The sequence below is a fragment of the Amblyomma mixtum genome, unplaced genomic scaffold, assembly GCF_055824585.1.
Source record: "Amblyomma mixtum isolate Tamu unplaced genomic scaffold, ASM5582458v1 scaffold_29, whole genome shotgun sequence".
Lineage (NCBI taxonomy): Eukaryota > Metazoa > Arthropoda > Arachnida > Ixodida > Ixodidae > Amblyomma > Amblyomma mixtum.
Genome location: NW_028317726.1, coordinates 218043 through 233135, shown reverse-complemented (window position 1 = coordinate 233135; position 15093 = coordinate 218043). Strand labels below are relative to the sequence as shown.

The 15093-nt window shown below is 46.2% G+C and overlaps 1 protein-coding gene across 4 annotated transcripts in view; it reads left to right on the top strand.

Moving 5' to 3' along the window:
• Positions 1 to 28: 28 nt before the first annotated feature.
• The window catches only part of LOC149324469 (lysosomal alpha-mannosidase-like), a 34244-nt gene continuing 19179 nt past the window's right edge, over positions 29 to 15093 (top strand). For 3 of the 4 annotated variants that reach the window (XM_089565481.1, XM_089565480.1, XM_089565479.1), the window contains exons 1-8: positions 1436 to 1549; positions 2390 to 2694; positions 3964 to 4024; positions 4531 to 4570; positions 5234 to 5303; positions 8543 to 8662; positions 13691 to 13807; positions 14510 to 14636. In XM_089565481.1, the coding sequence (XP_089421607.1) occupies positions 2449 to 2694; positions 3964 to 4024; positions 4531 to 4570; positions 5234 to 5303; positions 8543 to 8662; positions 13691 to 13807; positions 14510 to 14636 (781 nt within the window). In that variant the 5' untranslated portion in view covers positions 1436 to 1549; positions 2390 to 2448. Of the gene's footprint in view, positions 184 to 1429; positions 1550 to 2389; positions 2695 to 3963; positions 4025 to 4530; positions 4571 to 5233; positions 5304 to 8542; positions 8663 to 13690; positions 13808 to 14509; positions 14637 to 15093 lie in introns of those variants that run through there. The other variant, XM_089565482.1, reaches the window with a different exon arrangement.

Here is a 15093-nt window from a genome sequence, read left to right as displayed (position 1 = left end):
GCTCCCTCAACTCCGATGGCGCAGAAGGGCACCCGGACGCGAGCGAACCCTGGCGACGAAAGCTGCCCACCGGGTTCGACGGACTGCGCGCCGGTGTTTCCGGCTGCCGCCGCCAGAAGGCGCTACAGGGAGTCGCCGCGGGATGTCTTGGCCAGAGAATCACCTGACCCACCGCCCGTGCAGGCTAGTATCCTAAACGTGCGAGAAACAACCGGACTCTTGGCCCTGTCATTAGGGCGGGAGTGGCAAAATTATAGCAAGCGCCACTATCATGGCGGAGCCCTTACAGGGCAACGGCATAGGTTTAAAAGGGTCGAATGTGTGAAACTATTTCACCATTTTAAATGGTGACGAAATCGTCGATTAAAGTCGCGACGGCCTTCAAGCTTCTCCGCAGTGCACGGCACCAAGTGGAGGACACATGATGACGTCATCGAAGTTATCGGTACATTTTCAACGCATAAACGCCTGTTTTGAAATAAAAAAAAAACGAACGCTACCGAAGGCAAAGCCCGCGGCGAACGTTGTTTGGCATCATCCAACGAGGCACGGAAGGGTGTGGCTGACGACAGTGGCAATTTAAATCATACCTTCTGTGACGTCGCATTAAACTTCCCCGCACACCTTCACTGCTTCGAGGAGAAGTACAAAATTCAATTTTCGATTACGTCAATCTTTTAAATGCTAATGCAAAAAGACTTGGCATACTTTGCCTAGGGCCTATACAGATTTGAAGCCTCGCATATCCCGAAGTTCACAAAAAGTGTTGCAGTTGCCTTTTAAAGAGCCCTCGCGGAAGACCTCAACGGCGTCAAGAGCTCGTACCCGAACTCCTGCTGAAGGTCATGGTGAACGTAGGGGTACTCTCGTTATGCTACAGCTGCATTCATTCAGGCGAAGCTCCTGTCCATTAAAACACACAGGTTAATATATGCCGTAAATTATGGAAACAGAATTTGCACTCATGTAAATTACCAGTATTCGCATGACCGAAGGTATGAAACCTCGAATGCTCGTGTTACTGTTCAAATAACATATCCGATTTCGGAGACCTAAGTACTTTCGGCTCTTACCGTTGTATGTATGTGTTTATCTTATTTATTAATTTGTAATGGCTCTTAGATGAGCCACAGGCATTTTCAAGCTATTTCCTTTAGCTTTTGGCCTGTGGCTCATTCTAAAGAATGTGCACATTTGTGAAATAAAAGTTTGGAATTGGAATTACAGGTCTGGACAAGTTTAGAACGTTAGATCACCTTACACCCTCTTGAGGGACCAGTACAGATTCACACATGGTCCCCTTATATTCAGCTGGAGAAGTCGATTCGCTTTGTTTTTTTTTTGTTTTTGTTTTTAAGCCATCGTCCTATGTAAGTAGTACATACAGCGTTTAAACCGGGCGCGTAAGCCTTCCTATTGGGGGGCGCAGACGGGTCGTGGCTACCAGACACAGCAGCGCATCATGATGTTCGGGGACGACTTCGCCTACACCAACGCCACGGTGTGGTACTCGCAGATGGACACGCTCATCGACACCATCAACGCAGTGGTGAGCTGAATGAATGAATGAATGAATGAATGAATGAATGAATGAATGAATGAATGAATGAATGAATGAATGAATGAATGAATGAATGAATGAATGAATGAATGAATGAATGAATGAATGAATGAATGAATGAATGAATGAATGAATGAATGAATGAATGAATGAATGAATGAATGCCTTTCCGTAGCACGTCATACGCGGAAACTTGTTGCGTCCTATATACCCAGCGCCCTGAATTCCAGCGCTACTCGAGGGCAATACCGTTTTTAGAGCGAGAGCTCTACTCCTCGGGGTACAACTTCCGATTTCGATGAGGATGGGGCAATGATCTTAAATGCCTCGCAAGGTCAAACCGAACTTAACTGCGTGGTGGTATGGCCCAAGCTATGGTAGTATGACCACGTGATCACATGACTATTACCGTTGGGTACCTGACCTTGACATTTGACCTTGACCCCTGACCTTAGCACTTGATTTGCGACAGTGGGGACCATGCTTAACAGAGCTTTCGCTCGTACAACTAGGTTCAAGACACGCTGAACCCCAGCCATTTTTTTATTCGCTCCTGCGATTCGTACCAGCGCTGGAGCTATGCAGAATAGTGAGTGAAGAACCCGGCAAAGTTGCCGGCCACGTTTATATTTTTTTTTCTGTTCCCATAACATTAATTTCTCGAAAGCGGAATAAGCACCAATGATGCACTACGGCTCACAAGCGTTAAATATTATTCTCAAAGACAATGCACGATGAAAATCATGCGGCCACAACTTCTGTACGCAGTAGACGCATTTTCCGTGTATTGTAAAACTACGTACACATCTTATCCTTTTCCGTCCCCAGAAACGCCCACTGAAACCACGTTGTTCTCCAAGTAAGCATCCGAGCGCGTGAGTGTGGGTATGGGTGTGGGTGCTGTGCAGAACGGCAGCCGCTACCACGCATTCTACTCGACGCCCGAGTGCTACCTGAGGGCGGTGCACGAGCAGTGGTTCCGGCGTAAACGGGGCAGATCCTCGGAGGAGGCGCTCTCGTACAGCGGGGACTTCCTGCCTTACTCGGACCGCAACTTCGAGTGGTGGACGGGCTTCTACAGCAGCCGGCCGCAACTCAAGTACCACATACGCCAGGCATCCAACTTCCTACAGGTCTGCCCACGATGGCCGCATGCAAGCACAGCGCTCTGTAGTCATGCCATTCGCAACGCTGCCGACAAACGATCATGATAGCGAATGAAGATGATGACGATTACGATGATTATGACGACTATATGTAATGATAGTCACTTGCCCGAAGCCATATGGATGAAGCAAAAAGGTAAAGGGACTTTGGACTGCCTAGATATGTTTTCTAGCTGTGCTCCAAAAAAAAAAAAACTGGAAAGCTCATTGATCCAAAATTGAGATTTCTCGATAATCTCTTCCTGGCTTATGCAAGTGAAGTTATCTGAGCTGGTGCAAACAATGAAAAAGAGTTGCAGGATGCCGCCAATAGCTGGCGTCACCATAGGTATAAAAGTCACGTCGATCTTCAAAATCTAACCAATGACCTTTTTTAAAACCTGACATCTGGGGCTTATATGATTCAATAACTTTGGATTTTAGCCTTAAGCATTTTAGAGATGCCAAGATGAAGCTTGTAAATTCATTGCTTGCAGAAAAAAGGTAAAATCCGAGTCCGGCGCCGGCGTTTCAGCAAAGCCCTTCGTCAAGTGGAGGTATACGGCATGCTGTACTGATGCACTGAGACGAACAGTGGATGACACAGAGACGGAACAGGCAATGTTGTGCACGAATTTCAATAGTTTATTAGTGTTAGGGGGAGAGGGGGGGGGGGGGGGTCTTTTTTGTTTGTGCGTGCCTGTGTACTCCTAAATGCATATGTAAAAGAAGCCCTAGTTCCTACAAGTGAAAGCAAAAGGCCCATAGCGTTAGAGTGCCTTAAATGTAGCCATAAACACTGACTCAAAATGACATAAAAAGCAGTGCTTTTATGAAAGCGCAGCTACATCGGTTTCTGCATCAAATAGCGAAAGTTCCTTACCAGAAGCTTCTACTCTCATGCTTTCTCTTTACCATGCTGCCCACATTGCCAGAAAGTAACGTCAGCCTTGTAAAGTTATCCCAAGTTCGCCAAAAATCAAGCTATTAGGTGTGCTAATATGGACTGCTAAAAACTCCCTGGATATTTTCACTTGCATATTTCGCTCATTATTGAGATCTTATCACGAATGAATGCTCTTATTAAAACCTGCCTGACGAAAAAGGTACAGCGATGATCACGATAACGGCTGGTATATGTAATGCTTTCTGGAACGAGGTTTAAGTATGAACGCTGTGCGTTGGATGTTGCATAACAAGATGCTTGGAGCGCAAGTTTTCGCAGTTCCGTTCCAAGCAGCACTGATTACTTTTCAGGTCTGCCGCCAGGTGACGGCGCTCCTCAACATGATGCAGGAACCAACGATACAAAAACTGGGTAGGCGCTTCACAATAACCTCTCATTTGCATTATCCTAATTCCTCAAGCTTCTGTTAGTCGTACGTTAACCACTCAAGTCGGGTACAGCTCAAGAACGAAGCAGCGGTTCCCTTCAAAGCATGTCCTCCAGCCAATGGTGTCGGCCTATTGTCATGACGTCATGACAGTAGGTCGATGTCATTGGCTGCAAAGCCTCCTTTGAGGCGCATTTTCCGCTTCATTCTTGAGCTATATCCCGCTAGGCATGAAAGTTCGCGCAAAGGATTTAGGAAGCCATTGTCAGGAACATTCAGCTGTGGATCCACTGAGGCCGTATTCAACGAGAGTAGAAAGGGGTCGACAAAGACAGCATTTTATGCTAAACAATGGTGTACCTGACGACTGTACTGCATACTTTAATTTTTTTTTTCGACATGGAGAGTTCTCTACGCAAAATTCTCTACCAAATTCACATGCTTTCTTCACCGCCGTCTGATTTTTGTTTTGTTTTTTGCTTTTTTTCAGAAATGGCGATCGCAATGGCGCAGCACCACGACGCTATTACGTAAGACTCGAAAATATATTCAGTTATGACATGAATGCATATTCCGTACTCTTTACCACAACACTGCCTATCGGAACAGGCAACCGCTTAGGACACTTCTAAAAACCGAAGGCAATCTCGAACAGCCCAGTTTTCAATAGAACTTCAGTTTGGGATAGTTGGCATGTTTTGATTTCAAAAGGGCGGGGGGGGGGGGGGGGGGGGGGGGGATAGGGGTAAGCGAAAAAAAAAGACAGAGCAGAAAACAGGTGACTACCAGAAGCTCTTTTTTTTTACATGTTCAATTTTCGTCTTTCGCGAGAGCCTTTTGATCATACGAGTTGAGAAACTTCCCATAAGCTACATGTATTGCAATGCGGCGCCTTTATTAATCCAAAACTCGGAGGTCAGCTGACTACCACGCCATATGCGGCATTCAGACGCGCTGCCTAAAACGCATATTTGGTCATGTGATCCAAGGGACTTATCCAAAATTCATTCTAAATTGCTTTTTGGCAATGTTTCTGCGTGATCCGTTGTATTATATCAAGTTTTTCGAAACAAACCATTTGTCTCGAGTACATTACCGAGTACGTTACGAGTATTTGTATTTAAGAGCATCAAGCTCCGTAGTGAATGAACAGGACTGAACGCCATAGCTTCCCTGACTCAGTCTCTATGCAGGGGTACAAGCACCAGCGAAGTGGCCACCCAGTTCGTCGACCGCATCAGCAAAGCCCTCGACGGCTGTGAGGTGAGGCCGCTGCCTTGACCGTCACTTTCATTTCGCTCCAAAATAAGTCAACTCGAGCGAAGATACGGATTTAAAAACGTCAGGAACTTCATTTTGCAGCGAAAGCTGTTACTTTCACGCGCCAGCCACAGCGTGGCTTCACTCGGTCCGCGATCTCGTGACCACCCACTGCACGCAGCCCTTGCATCGCGCCTCGTAGGGAAAGAAGGAACGAGGCGAAGCACAGCCTGAGGGAAAGCGAAGACAAAGATGCACTCACCCGCGGTCACGTGACCACCCGCGTACGCAGCCCACGCAACAATCGTTGTCGTTGGTAGGACACGCGGTCGTAAGGCGCCGACAAAACGCTTCGAAACACTTCTCAAGCACTGCATATAGGTGGGAGGCCAGATTGAAACCGTTTACGGTCGCCGTCTCTGAATCTCGTGCTTAGCGCAACAAGCCTGAACGTTGTCACATATAGTATTTCTATCTCAAGCCCTTATCTGTGCCACTGCACTGATAGCGTGCTAACAGATGCATGGGATACCCGGCTCACCAGGAGAAGGAAAACTGCCACCGGCTAACTGTCCGTAGATGTGACTGATGTCTTTTGTGTCTCCTATACTGAAGATCCGCTCCTTAGCGCTGTTTCGTTTCCCTCGCACGGAAAATGAGCCAAGCAGCTGCACAGTTCTCCACGCTCGCAACTACACAGCGCAAAGACAAACACGGAGAAGTAAGGAAACACCACAAAGCGCTTTGTGGTGTTTCCTTACTTGTCCGTGTTTGTCTTTGCGCTGTGTATTTGTAAGCATGATTTACCAACACGCCCAGCAAGTGGTGTTAAGCAGTTTTCCACCAAACACAAGCCACGGAAAATTACGAGAAATCTAGTTATCCAGATAAAGGGGCCGCATACAGAAGACAGTCGCAGAAACCGTCCGCAAGAAGTCACGAATGGACACGACTTGGCTCATCATCGTTAACAGTTCTCCACCTGCGGCATGAATGCTTCGCCGCATAATGAAACTTATTGCAGTGGTGCACGCTTTACAGAAGAAAGCACAAAAATGTTTGGAAACTAAATTCGAACGCATATTTTATTGAACTGTGCGTTCACGGGTGTCCAGGATACCGGGCTGAGTGCAAGACAATATATAATATAGAGAGATTCAAGAAAGGAGACCCAGCAAGGTTAAACAGGCAAAGACTGGTAGGCTACCCTGCATACGTGGGGAGGGGGATAGAGGGAGCGAAATAGAAATAGAAGAGGAATGAAAATTCTGTTCGTTGACTTAAATAATACTAACCCCCCCCCCCCCCCCATACCTCCAACCACTCGCCTCTTCGCGGTATTCTCGATGTTGTCACTTTGCATGCATGAAGACAAATACACAACCCAACAACCTCTTTCCAGTACGTCACTTCAAAAATAAGCAAGCAGGAGTCCAGGTGTGCAGCTAAATTGTCGTGCAAAACAACTTTAGAGCAGAAAGGCAAGACAGGTTGAAAACTCTCCGGCGGACAGAACAAACTTCAACGAATTATCTGATATTAAGATACTGGCTACAAAGATCGAAGATATTAGGCCAGCTGAGACACTTTTTTTTTTCACTATTACCACTTAAGCGTGAGTCAGTGGCCACAGTTTTAATTGGAGGTAAGCTCTAACATAAGATTCATGCCAGTAGCGAAAATCATAGCAGTGGTCAAGTACCCCCGAACACTGGAGCTCTGAATGTCAAAAAATCGCAAGATTCAGCGACAGCACTTTAAGATGGTGGATATAATAATGTGTATTCATTGTAATTTGTCTTCTTTTCTGGCACAGCGCGCGCGGCGTCACTGTGTTCAGACTACTCAAAGTGGTGCGCTGCCAAGCCGCGTTGCGGTAACGTCATGTGTGACGTCACTACATCCTGTCAAATCAGTATGCTGCGGTATTACGCCGACACTGAACTGGGAAACATGCTTTGTAACAGCTGTCGCTGCAAAATGATAATAGTTAGCGTTGTGAGAGAAAGGGAGCAAGGTGGATAAGAAAGCAAAATTAAGTTAATGATATAATAGAGGAAACGAAGAGGAATCAGATAATCAGGCGAACAAGTAGCCGATTATTCGCTAAGATAACGGTGAATTCGCAGGAAAGGCAAATGTACAGCCGGCATTGACCAAAATTCAGGCGAACTGGTGAAACAAGGTGAAACAAGGGGAAACAAGGTACAGCCGGCATTGACCAAAATTCAGGTGAACTGGTGAAACAACGTCATTTTCGGTCATAGGCTGGCCGCGACAGTCATTAAATGTGAATGGAAGATGCCCTTGTCATGCATTGTGAAAGTAATATGGCCGATGATAAGGAGGACAGCGGTGACGATATTGTGACGGACTAGAAGATGACAAACTGTGCAGAGGCGCGGGCAGAAGCGCTCGAGCCAGGTCGTCAGTGCCATTAAAATAATAGCATCACCATCCTTCATGTTCGGTCATGATCGGCGCGCCGTCACGTACCAATATTTTACCGCAAACCAAGACCACGTGCTGTTGCGTCTTCTTTTTTTTTCTGTGGGTTCGTTCTAGTTGCGATAATATATGTACGACAACAACGTAGATGTTCTGCGAATTGTGGGGCCGCCTGCACGAGTTAGGTGAAACGCTCAGAACTTGCCATGGCAGCTTCTACGGAAGGAAAAGTTTCTGTGTGTGCCACACTAACGGCTGGTACCATATTTTATGAGTGTACCCACCGAATGGTGCATATCCGAAGCAGCACAGGTAATCGGTCCAATACTAGAAACGCATATGCAAATGCTGGTCCTACAGAGGAACAGATTGAAACCATTCATTTACAACATTGGGCCGCTTACCCGTGCAGCTTGGGATAGTTGGCCGAAGTTTTGAACGGAGTTTTAAAAGATGTCAACGGAAATATTTTATGCGGCTCAATTTCACATCTGTGTATGAGGTGCCCACTGTACTGCGACTGAGACTGGACATGCGTAATTGCCCTCTGCTCTTGACTGCGGCACAATTCAATATTACTGACAGGGTGCCGGCGTTAGCTGCCGAAGTTTCCGTCCTTATTCGAAGTAATTCATTCATTCATTCATTCATTCATTCATTCATTCATTCATTCATTCATTCATTCATTCATTCATTCATTCATTCATTCATTCATTCATTCATTCATTCATTCATTCATTCATTCATTCATTCATTCATTGCGACGAAAATTAACAAACGCTTCTCACACGCAGGAGATCGTCGGCAAGGCCATCGACACACTGACGATGATGGGTTCGACCCAGGTGTTATTTCCCAAGTTCTGCCGGAAACTCAACCAGAGTGAATGTGCGCCGTCGGAGACTCTGGAGAGGGTAAGCGCGCATGTGGCATTGTTTACACTGGAACGAACTTGCCTCTTGTCGAATTGAACGACTACGCACGTAAAGACTGACAGGCCATCCGCTGTTCTCCGCAGTAAACGGCGTCAGCTAGCATGAAAAAAAAATGGCTGAAGGCTTAGCTTGGTTAAGCCTGGCTGACTGCGAAAGCAATAACACCTGGCAGCGCTTGGTTCTGCTGGTAGTTCCGTTTCTCGAATTCACGCGTAGCAGACTCGAACTCGCCAACTCTCATCTCTTGTTCTTCACGTCGCTGAGCCACGATGCCACCGTCTCGAATCACCACAATGCTCTGCTCTTTCTTCTTGGCTGTATACTGCAATCTCCTTTAGCAGGCCGCTCTTCTTTCTGCTCCGGCGTTTCTTCCGCACGGCGTTTTCTTCTCTTGTGATTATATATCGCTCCGCACTACTCATAGATTCTTCTTCGGCATTAACTAAAATTGATTAATTTAATTAATTGAATTAATCAACAAATTAATTTAATTGATTTAATTAAATTGCTGAGACTCCATCGGTGAGACGAGTTGGGCCCCCAGCTCTCCTCTTGTCGTGACGTCACGCGGTCACGTGGTAGCGCACCGCAGCTGTGCCGAAGCGAAGGATGAACCTCCATCGATGGCAGAAAAGTGCAAGCAGTATTGCCTTCGCAATAAAAACAAGAAATAGTCTTCAGACAGAAGCAAACAAAACGAACAGCCGTGTTGAGTAACACCAACAACCAGCCAACTACAGCCTCAGCTTCTTCTCGATTTAATTCATGGTGGGGACGTCCACAAGTAATAGAGCTAGCTGAAACGATGTAATCCCTTTCATCGCAAATTCCCTTTGCGATAAGGCATCGTATTTACCCGACTGTAATGCGCACTCTATCTTTTTTTTTTCACGAAAATTCAAACTCGAAGCGGCATGCGCTTTAAATTGGGATACAAAGCCGAAACCACTCTACAAACGGGTGCGCGTTAGATTCGAGAGCGCGTTATAATCCGGTAATTACGGTAAAAGTTTTTGGCAGCCTTGTTCTTTAATTGCAAAAAAAAAAATATTTTCCTTTAAGAAAACAAAAGTATAGAAAAGAATCAACTGAACCGCTTGCATTTTATTGTCTCTTCTCTGCTCTATCATTTACATCTTACTCAAATATATTTTCAAAATCACTTTGCGTTAAAGAATTCAAGCATCGCAGACTTTCCACGCCAAGATCCCTACCTGCACTGGCTGCGCTACTGACCTTCTAATGCTGTGCTGATGCCCTGACCTTCAGTGATTTGCGTAAAAGAACCGTGTACGCTAGGACATTGGAGTGTTGTGCAAACCATCCCTACTAAGTGCCTGCACTCGCTTTGCAAACCATCCTCCTTTTCTCTCGTTGTGAGGTCATTGCCAGCGCAAAATAAGGACGTCGGCCATGACCATATCATTCGCGTCTCCTTACCCTTGAGCACCACACCGTTAGGCCTAAAGCAAGAAGGCTGCCATTAGTACCGTATTGTGCGTTGTTATCGTAAAGACTTTCAAAATTTTTCTTACCTCAACCGCTGGCTCGTTTGCGGTGAAACTGCACTCAGAGCTTGCGTATTATGGTAACTTTTGTATCGTACCAAGTTTTACAACGGTACTTACTTAGTTGAGCCGTGCATGATGCAAAAGCGTAATCGTCTGCGTCGAGATCGGCGAACCGAAGCCAAAAACAGCGGGTTTTTGCTGAAGGGCGGCAATAGCGCCATCTCTCTTCTGCAGTGGAAAGCGTCACGAGGCGCCAAGGCGAGCGTTGCAAGGAGCTCGGGGCCTTTTCGTCTGCTTCAACTGAAGCGCTTCGAACATTTTCGGCCAACTGAGCAGAAAAAGTGCCAGAAACAACTATTTTAGCGCGGCTGTGCCGTTAAAAGAATATTCTTTGACGTCTTTTTTTCGTCCAATGACTTTATCCAATTTAGCTTATATCGTCTGCTTTCGTGGCTCTCCTAAAGCGTCGGAGGACGACGTCGCGAAGTCCTGAGCTGTGGTTTTCTTGTTTAATTTCGTTGTGGAAGACAGATGGCGCTACTGCCGCCCTTCAGCAAAAACTCGGTGTTTTGGGTTTCCGTACGCCGATCTCGACGCAGACGATTGCACTTTTGCATCATGCACGGCTCAACTAAGTAAGTACCGTTGTAAAACTTGCTGCGATACAAAAGTTACCATAATACGCAAGCTTTGAGTGCAGTTTCACCGCAAACGAGCCAGCGGTTGAGGTAAGAAAAATTTTGAAAGTCTTTACGATAAAAACGCACAATACGGTACACTAGCCCGTTTGGTGCCGCGTTCTACAGCGTGATGTATTCATTCGAGCTGTGACCTGTTCTCTGGCTGCCATCGAGGCGTTGTACGTAACACTGATTGCGAGTGTAAGACACTTCATCATGATATGAGTGGCGAGCTTCTGTGCTCAGTTAAGTAAAAAAAAACAACTAGAGGTGGTGCTATCCTGAGAAAAGCAAATTTCGCGCTTACATGGTTTGCTCCAATGAGGCACCACGTTTGGTTCCCCTTCAGTGAATGTTGCTTTAAGGCACGAACGCTACCACTCTTATTAATGCCACGACATTATATGGCTACGTCGCGTCAGCAAAAAGTGTCCGTAAATGTTGTCCGAACGATTACGTCGTTCTCTGAAGATAAATGTGTGAAAGTGTGAGCGTGATAGATAGTGTGTGTTAAAATATCGCCATGAGAAAAATTTAGTTGATGAGGTGCAATTGCATAATTAAACGCCAAAAAATGCACTTAGACGTGAAAATAGCCATGGACGTGAATATAGTACATAGACGTCAGAACAGCCACGGACATCGATATAGTATGTGGACGTTTTGCTTTCGCATTCTTCCAACGCGGGTCGCCGCAGTGATCGCGCAGTTTTTCAGGAGCCGAAGAAGCGAAGAAATCCTGAAATAGTGCACGAAGTTGCTACTTTCTTTTCGTCCGAAGTCAGCCGAGCGCTCCAGAGACCCGTTAATGTATGAATAAGACGTAGAAATCCTGACGCAGAAACGATTCAAGGGTTACTAAGATCGAATTCAACGTTTCTGCATTTTTAGCTGTCGCCTGTAAAGAGTGCACCACTGCATAAAGACTCATTGTGCGGCGAAGCACCCTCTCCGCGGGAGGGAAGCCGTAAAGGATGCTTAACCGAGTCGGGTCCCCTCGTGAACCTGTTCTTGCAGACGATGTCTCTAGCTGCCTCCTCTTATCTTTGAAAAAGCGTTGGACAGCGTTAGCACTTGAAGGGAAAGTGGGCTGCTTTCACGAAGTTCATCGGCGACAATGTTAACTCTGATGTCACAATTAGAGCACTGCATGAACTTTATTGATCGAAATCTCTTCCGGAACTTGGGCAGCGTATCCTGCTCCTAAAAGGGAGTGTGCCAGAGGACATCTTACTCCCTCTCTACTTCCATATTGAGCATGCCGTCAGTCAGACCATCACCACCGTGGAACTGAGGACGTGTCGCCCGGAGCTGTGCTCAGAAGAAGAACTTCGGGAACCTCGCCGCAAGCTCGAGCGCAAGCGACATTATGTGAAGGTCCAGAGTTTTAATCAGCAGGGTTTTCACTGCTGATAATATCTGGGAAGTGGGCCTAAACTAGTCTTGACTGTTGGCCCAACATTGCATATATTTATTCATGTTTTTAAATAAAAGGACGACAACGACATTGATGATGATGATGATGATGATGATGATGATGATGATGATGTAAATTGTGCCTCGTGAAGCAGAGCGAAAGCGTCAACGGTGAAACCATTATCATTATCGGCTGAAGAATTTCACATGTTGGAAAAGCATATTCTGCAAACCAGGTGCCTAAACAAGCTTCGTAAAACAGACCGCCTCTCCCTCGTCTCACTGCATGTGAGGTTGTTGGCAGCACACAATAAAGACGTCGGCCATCGCCAAATAATCAGCGCTACGCATATTTTAAACTCCCTGAAACACCAACGAAATCCCTGGATTTCCTCTCTGTCGAAAAAATTAAATCTAGGATTTAAGGTCCCCCGTACATTTGGGATATAAGGGACGCACTCTTTTCAATCGAACGCAAACGCAAAGACCATAGTGGGATTGGCCTTGCCGATTGCCTAGCTAACAGCGCTAGCCCCACAGTAACAGGCGTTGTGGGGGCTGTCGGCTCATCACAATTGGCCTCTAAGTCGCGCCTCAAGGTTTGGTACTCGAGATCGTACGTTTTGAACTACACCGATCGTGCTGCTTGCGACTTTAATACAGACGCTGCCGAGCGCAAGTAATTTCTCGGTGAGATGCTTAGCCAGGGGTTTCGACTTCAAACGAGTCAGGCCAGCCCAACCATCCCCTGCAACACATGTACTGACTCCGTGTTCGGAAAAAAAAGCGCTTGCTGAAAGGCGTTGATCACGTATCCACTCAATTCTCTTATCTTGAAAAAGGTGTTCATCACATATCCACCCAGTTCTCTTATCCTAAGGAGATAACAGTCAACCTGGAATAAATGGGGTACGTTACACGTGCAGTCACATGCAGTGTCTTACTATATCTACGCTTCGCCTTTGCTTACCTAGCTCACAGAATATCACCATCCTCATCATGTAGTCGATGATCAAAGTTTTTCAGTACGCAGTATGTTGGATCGTCTCCTGCTAATTTTTTCAACGTCATTTGTCACTGTCATTCGCAAAAATTTAAAAGAAGAGAAGTATATACAGTTTAAACTCGTTATAGCGACGTTGAAGGGGTCCGGCGATTAATTCGCAATAGCCATAGCTTCGCTATAGCCCCTGTTGTCCGATCTTCCAAGGAGAATCGGTTTATTCGGGTTTAACGTCCCAAAGCGACTCAGGCTATGAGGGACGCCCAAGGAGAATCGTCATTCCTTCGTTATATGAATGATTTCATTATAAACGGTCACGGTATAGCGAGGTTCGACCGTAGTTCCCGTTAGATGTTCTACTTGGCTCATGACGGTTTTGTTCGCGAATACTTCGCAGTTCTTCGTGTCGGTGTACAACCCTCTCAGCGTCATGGCGAAGACTCACGTCCGGTTTCCCGTGGCTACGAGCGGCTACAGGGTCATCAACGACCAGAAGGCCTTCGTTCCCTCAGAGGTGACCGTAACGGAAAACGCATTGGTGTTCATGTTCTTACGCCAAACAGGCGAATCCATCATTTCGATCATTATCATCACCAGAAAAAGCGGCCAGTTGACTGTGTACACAATTATGTACAAAGCACCATAAAGGGTGAAGCATGTATGCCCAATTCTCTTCAACCCTTTGTTCTTGTGCTCAGGTGGAGCACTAGACTGAATATTTTCTTTTCCTGTACAGAGAGCAGCTTCTTTGGTTCTCAATGTTTGTGAGTTTGCGAGCGTTCGCTGATGATAGCATTGGTCTCCACATAATAAGCGTCTGCAACCACTTGGCTTTCCTAGGAGCAAAATATCATTTCTTCTTTTCAGGGAAAAGAGGACTCAGCGTCGTTCCGGTTAAAACACGTTTACATTAAGGGGTAGGGGCCCTCTTTATTTTTTTTTTCGCTAGGGCATACATAAACAAATGTTAAACGCTAGTCCTGGTGCATGCTTCATTTCACCTTGTTCATCATGCTTCCCACTTGTTTATTGCGCTTTAAAAAAAAAAAACACCAATTAATGAGTTCCTTGCCATAAGCATTGCTATCCAGTCTATTTTTTCTGCTAATTCCTCTCTCATGGAGCAGCTGATCTAGACTGTGAGATACATTGTGTTGCCGCGAATACAGTGTATTGATAAAAGTATTTTCCTCCGTTTATTATTATTATTTCGCAGATCATTCCCATCCAGCACGCGCTGTTCCACATTCCCGAGAGGAACAGCACATCGTTCCACGACCTCGTGTTTCTCGCCAACGTGCCTCCGCTGGGCGTCGCCACTTTCCTCGTCCAGCGTTTCCGCGGTAAGGCGGTCGTTTGAAGATCGTCCCAAAGGCGGTCGTCTGAGCGCGCCTCGGTGAAAGCATCACTCCGAGGAAGTAATTAATGCAGTCTCAAAGCTTGCTGCAAGCTGCAGCTGCTTAAAAAGTAAATAACGAAGAAATGCCACCTTTAGCGAGATAAAAAATTGCCGAGTGAGCACGCTGTGCTGTCACCATCACCAGCCTGACTAAGCCGACTGCAGGGCAAAGACCTCTTCCATGTCTCTCCAATAACCCTGTCCTTTGCCAGCTACGGCCACCGTGTCCCCGCAAACTTATTAATCTCATCCACGCACCTAACTTTCTGCCGCCCCTTACTACGCTCGCTTTTTCTTTTGGAATCCACTCTGTTAGCTTTAAGGAACGAACTCAAAACAGTGAAAGCTGTTCCTGTTTGCTGGCTGTCAGTTCCTTACGCCTAAAACAAAGTCTAAGATTA